We start from the raw sequence: 5838 nt of genomic DNA, 5'->3' as shown, positions 1-5838 counted from the left end.
AGGGCTCCTAGGCATGTTTTCCGGCGAAAGGAGGGACGGCCGCCACTCCTCGCCCTCACCTAGCTTCGCCACTGGCTGCATATGCAAGCATAAGTACCCTTACGTATGCAAGCTCAAATTTTAAATTAAAATTAAATCCACCTTAGTGAAAGCACTAGAAAACTATAGTAATTCTAATAGTATCACACATTACAATAATACGTAGCTTTGAGCACTCAATTGAGTGGTAGTACAATGATGCTTTTTTTTATTTTTTATTTTTTATTTTTTTCCGAGTGAAAGTTGCTCGTTTCCCGTCCTTCAAGCAATTTGAAAATTCTAAGAATGACCCCTTGTTCTTTGATTTTCATATTAAGAACACGATGAGCATAAATACTCTCTTTAATTTCAATTATATAAATGAAACCAAATATAATCTTATGAAAACTTATCTATCATCAAAAGAGGATTAATGAAACTAGTTGAACAAAACTAGTTTTCAACTGGAATACTTTTGTTTCTTAATAGGGAACTTCCGATTTCTTAATAGGAAACTTTCAAGACTCCTCCACAACGGGAAGAAGTTCTTCCCATTCCCCCGCGGGAGGGGGGGGGGGGCATATTAAGATCAAGTCTTGCCAAAACCGGATTTCCTTTTTGTGGACAAAACACTTCCGACGCTTTAAAAAAGGGTTCACCCATTTGATTTGACAGTATTCAGTTCACCGATATCCATGGCGTTTAAACTATCTCCATATCTTGCGCATCCATCTTCTCAAAGATTACTACTTCCCAATCTGTTATTGTCAACTTTAGTAGGTCACTTTGAAAGGAAAAACACAAAGGCAGTAAAAACTCGATCGTCGGGAAGTATGGTGTGGTCAGTCCACTCCCTTATACATATGAGAAGAAAAATCCAAGTTTCTCCCGTAATCAAGAACGTCGCTTAGTAGCACGAAAAAGTTTACACACATAAAATGCATTCGCACACAAACCCGGGGATTCCCAAATCAAATATGCATTTCGAAAAGCTAGACGCTTTCTGTGAATGCTACAAGAAATGTTCTACACGCCTCAAATAACTGGCATAGTTTGTGTCCAGTTGCCGATTCTAAAGTCATCACATATCTACCGGACCCCAAATATTTCTATCATCAGAAGGCGGAGACTCTAAAAAAGCTCCGAATTGCGGTCTTCCTGGTTGATTTCTTCCAAGAGGGAAGTTCCAAAATGAATCAGAGTTCTCAAAGAAGATGTAAAATGCGACAGCGGATGCCAAAAACAGCCCTAAAAGCACCAGATAGATCTGCCACTCTGCATTTTTGAAACAAGGGATAAGGAAAATTGTCAACCACATACGCACACGCACAAACACACACAAACAGAGAGAGAGAGATAGCTACCTTTCCAATCTGCTGGAACATTTAACTTGGTCACCACAGCTCCCCATTGATTAGAAGTAGTAAGCACAACCCTGAAACCAAGGAATATGTTAGTATAAAAGAACCAAAAGGGGAGAGAATTATAATATTTTTTGGGTGAGAAATACAATATCTAAATATACAACAAAATCGTCTCAAATTTGAATTTCATTCGACGTATCCAGCAAGGGTTGGTACTCATTCCAATGAAAAGTGTCAAGAATCAAGACAAATGCTTTCAGAAAAGTATAAAGAATCAGAAAAAGAACCAAAAAAAAAAAAAAACAAGCATGTATTTATTTGTACTGCATTACAAAATAAAGTTAAATTCAATTATATTTAAGAAATGGTTAAGAAGTCCTTTGATGTTTAAGCATTGATCAATCAATTATGGTGCTTCAAAACACAACACATATGTGTAGAACTGGTTCGAAAACCTTACCTTTCAGTTGGACAGAACTCCAAAGTTTCAATGCCTGTACCCAGGTGTAGCCTCTTACTCCAGTGGCAAATTTCCATTTTCTTAACTTCAACCACGCATATATCACCATCTTTGCTTCCCCTGCAATTTTAAAAATAAATAATTGCATATTAGCCAAAGCGATATCATAAACCATGTTACAAACATATGGCATTCTCAAATTTACCAAGGCATCAGAACACTGTATCCTAATGTTTTGTGACTTATCGTACGATCGAAAAAAGAACATAATCAATGATTGATTCATATACTTTGGTTTTGAATAAATAAAATAGCAGATTGAAAGTATGTTGTTCTTGCTCTTATACGTGTACTCAGTAAATGAATACATGTGGTAGCACACCAATCTGTGTGTATCAAACTATTAACCTACTCAAGTCGCTAAGTGTCAACAAGTCTGCCATATAGTATCCAACTACCAGCAATCTTTGACTTTCAAATCGATGCACCCAGCAGAGAAATTTGTTATCTAACAAATAGTCAAGTAAAGCCTATTACTATAAACAAAGGATCAAATGCAAAGTTAAGTGCTTACAGCGCAAGATATTTCCCATCTTTGCTAACAGACATAACAGAAGCAGACTTTTTAAGTAGCCGCTTATGCCCAATTTTACTCCATGTACTTATGTCCCAAACTGCAGTGAGAGCTTTATCGCCTGTTTGATTCATACAAATACATTTAATTGTCTGGTAACCAATAATATAGCAGTACAGATTATTTTACTTCAGAATTCAGAGAGGTAGACCTTTTTGAACAGTGCAAAACAGAAAGGGTTTTGTCCCATCTTTGGAAAACCGGCATAGTTCAATCTTTTCATCCTGTAAAAATAAAAAACAAAACATTATGCCAAAATCCCACCAAAGGAAAAAAGAAACCTAATATTATGCGAATATAAGAAAATCGGCAGTTTATTTTCAAAAGTTAAAGAAATCATCCATACCGAGTCGCGAGTCAAAGTAGTCAAAACACCATCTTCCAGCTTCCATATTCTTGCTGAGCCATCAGTAGATGTTGAAGCTAGGAACTCGGAGTCTAGGCTAGAATATAATATGAAAAGGTTTGAAATATTAAGAATCAAGAATAGGACAAATATGGAAATCTCAAAACAAATTCAGTCCATAAACAAAAGAAAATAAAATGGAAAATAAACCCATTAGCGCCTGTTTTTTTTTTTTTTTTCATTATATTACCAACAACAACAACAAAGCCTTTTCATTATATTACCAACTTGTAATTTTAATACTATATCCAATCATGACTAAGATGGTTCAACAATGAGTTCAGAGATTCTTTGATGAGTGGAATAAGTACTGCAAGAAAGCGTAATGGTTTTCTCCTATGTAACTACAGTTACTACACTGACGTTGCTTAAAATACATAACTCCTTTTACGGTCATATGCCAAACTCATTTCTCACCTGAAATCCATATCACGCACAGACTTATGTGCTTTTGGTTCATCTAAGACTATTCGCAGGCTTGGCCACTCCAAAATTCTCAAATGCCCATCCTACAGTTAATTAGGACACAAGTAAAAACATGTTTCAAACAAAAAAAGATAACTAAAATAGCAGCACGAGAAGTCAAATGATAATAACGGATGGAACTATAGATTACTGCTTACCACACCGCCGGTAGCTAATTTAGATCCATCAACACTAAAAGCTAGACAATTCTGGGGACCAATTCCTTGCAGAGGAGGTAGTTCTTTTGCCAGCAGCTTTGCAGTTGATTCTTGGCCATATAACTCAAACGATCTACAATATTAAAAAAAAAAAAAACCTCATTCGACAGTAGATGCTAAAGTGGCAACGTAAGGCAAAGTACCAATGGTGGTCATATTTGGAATACAGAGTGTCTGCTAAGCATCGATAAAAAGACCAGCTAACACAGAAGGAGAAGCAAAAGGAGAAGAAGGTAGACTAGTCTATGAACAATAGCGAGTTAGACATAAAATTCATGCAATAAAGTATCCTCATCATCCTTTTGACTCTGTCTTAGTTTTCTCCTTATAAATCCCGCGCCAAAAATTGAATAATATCTTGATATGAAACTTATGTTCTTCAGTTGAAGTGAATCAAAATATGCAACAATAAAGCATTGATATTAGGCCACTTCAGAATCAAGAAGAACAAGACCAAATTATCTTTTGGTTTCTAAATTTCAACTGATCCAATAAAGCAAAGATATCATTTCCACTCAAATAAAACAGCATTGAAAAGCCGGAAGGAATTCCACAGATACGTTTACCCCGCTATCAAAGCCCTAATAGTGTATAGTTTTATCAAATATTCAAGCAGTGAATCATATGGTTAGCCTTAGGTTAATCAAACAGAGCTACACCGACAACATCAACCACGTTTTCCATGTCAAAGTTGAGTCTTTACTTAGATTCCAAACTGGTTTGTGATACTATAAAATGTGAAAGCTTCATTGAGACATTCACCGGTTACAGAGACCAAAATCACATTAACCATCACAAGACCCTATATAAACTTGGTTTATATTGATGATAAATTTTACAGCATATCATATTGTTGCAAACTGAGCCATCTACTATTGTTTAGCCTGTGCGTTGGAACATAGACGCATAACTAAAATTTGTATTCTACTTTTGTGTGGTGGGTGACACTCGCGTGGAAGTGTATGAAGGGAAGGAAAAAGATAAGCTCCAATGGAAACTTCATGCTCAACCAAGAATGACATATACCACTGAACATGAATTTTAAACATAGTAAGGGCCAATCTGGAAATGCTTCTCGAAAACCCTACATAAGCGCTATTACTAGAAGCACTTCTATTAGAAGCCTGCTGAAATTTTTAATAAAAGTTGCTTCCATAAAAAGCACTTCCAGGTAATTTCAAACCCATAGAAAACAACAAAAAAGATGGTAAACTTGGAAAGAAAAAGAAAATATAAGTACAAGCGAAAGAAGCTAACTTGCAGCCACCATTAGAGGTAGAGCAAACGATGTCGTCGCCGCTTGGGTGCACCGCAATCGAAACTACATCACCCTCCACTTCTTCAAGCACATGCGTCGTCTACAAAATAACCAACAACCAAAATAGTCAACCCCAACCCAACACAAAAGTCAAACTCAACCTTCCTTGGAGCTCTCTTACGTTAACCCCTCAAACAAAACAAAACAAAACAAAAACCCAATTCACAGAGGAATAAAAAGCTTCCAAAAAAATGAATAAAAACACGGATTTTAGAGAGAGAAAGAGAGAGACCAGGGGAGACGAGGAGTGAGAAGTGGTCTTGGGGTCGAAGGAGAAGATCTCGAGAACTGACGAAGAGGAAGAAGGGGAGTCCTTAGACCTGGACCTCCCAAACACCACCCAATTGGCGTTTTCGGAACGGCGGATCCACGACCCGCACGTGACCGGACCCTTCTGATCGGACCCACCGCTCGCCATTTAATTCAACTTGGGAGAGAGAGAGAGAAGCAAGAGGCAAAGTCTGAATCGGTGGAAGAAGAATTCAGGAATTCGTTAGAGATTTAATCCTTTATTTTTATTTTTATTATTTATAGAGGGATTGAAAAAAGAAAAGAAAAGTCTGAGAAGGATTATGCCGTTGTTATTGTCGTTGTGGGTCCTACGTATGTACATCAACGACGGTGATGCCGATGACAAAGTCGTTCGTGATCGATGTCAACACCCTTGTGAAGCATTGTTGATGGATATTCGCTCAAAATTCTACGCGTTTTTAACTTGCCCATATCTGCGCTTGAGGCCCATTTAAGGCCCATCGATAGTTTCTGCATTACCTTTTAGCCCAATTTTAGAGCATATCTAAAATAATTTGGATCAAGGCTTGCCATTAACATTTCCAACACTAAGAAACAAATGTTTTTTTTTTTATTTTAAACAAACGATATTATCTACACTAAGAAGAATGAGTTGACTTAACCCGTTGTACATGCTAAATTACTGCATATGTGTTTTTTTTTT

At 36.9% G+C, this 5838-nt stretch overlaps 1 protein-coding gene across 1 annotated transcript; it reads right to left on the bottom strand.

The window, feature by feature from the left end:
* Positions 1–842: 842 nt before the first annotated feature.
* On the bottom strand, positions 843–5518 carry LOC103418459 (SEC12-like protein 1). The gene is made up of 10 exons (XM_008356584.4): positions 5116–5518; positions 4823–4923; positions 3506–3638; positions 3300–3391; positions 2823–2919; positions 2628–2700; positions 2417–2537; positions 1843–1962; positions 1383–1453; positions 843–1293 (listed from the first exon to the last, which is right to left on the bottom strand). Exons 1-10 carry the CDS (start codon positions 5299–5301, stop codon positions 1100–1102), a joined length of 1188 nt encoding a protein of 395 aa, XP_008354806.1. The 5' UTR covers positions 5302–5518; the 3' UTR covers positions 843–1099.
* Positions 5519–5838: the final 320 nt, after the last annotated feature.

The sequence above is a fragment of the Malus domestica genome, chromosome 02 (assembly GCF_042453785.1).
Source record: "Malus domestica chromosome 02, GDT2T_hap1".
In the NCBI taxonomy this organism is placed as follows: domain Eukaryota; kingdom Viridiplantae; phylum Streptophyta; class Magnoliopsida; order Rosales; family Rosaceae; genus Malus; species Malus domestica.
The sequence above is the reverse complement of the archived record's forward strand: the minus strand, read 5'-3'. Positions and strand labels throughout refer to the sequence as shown.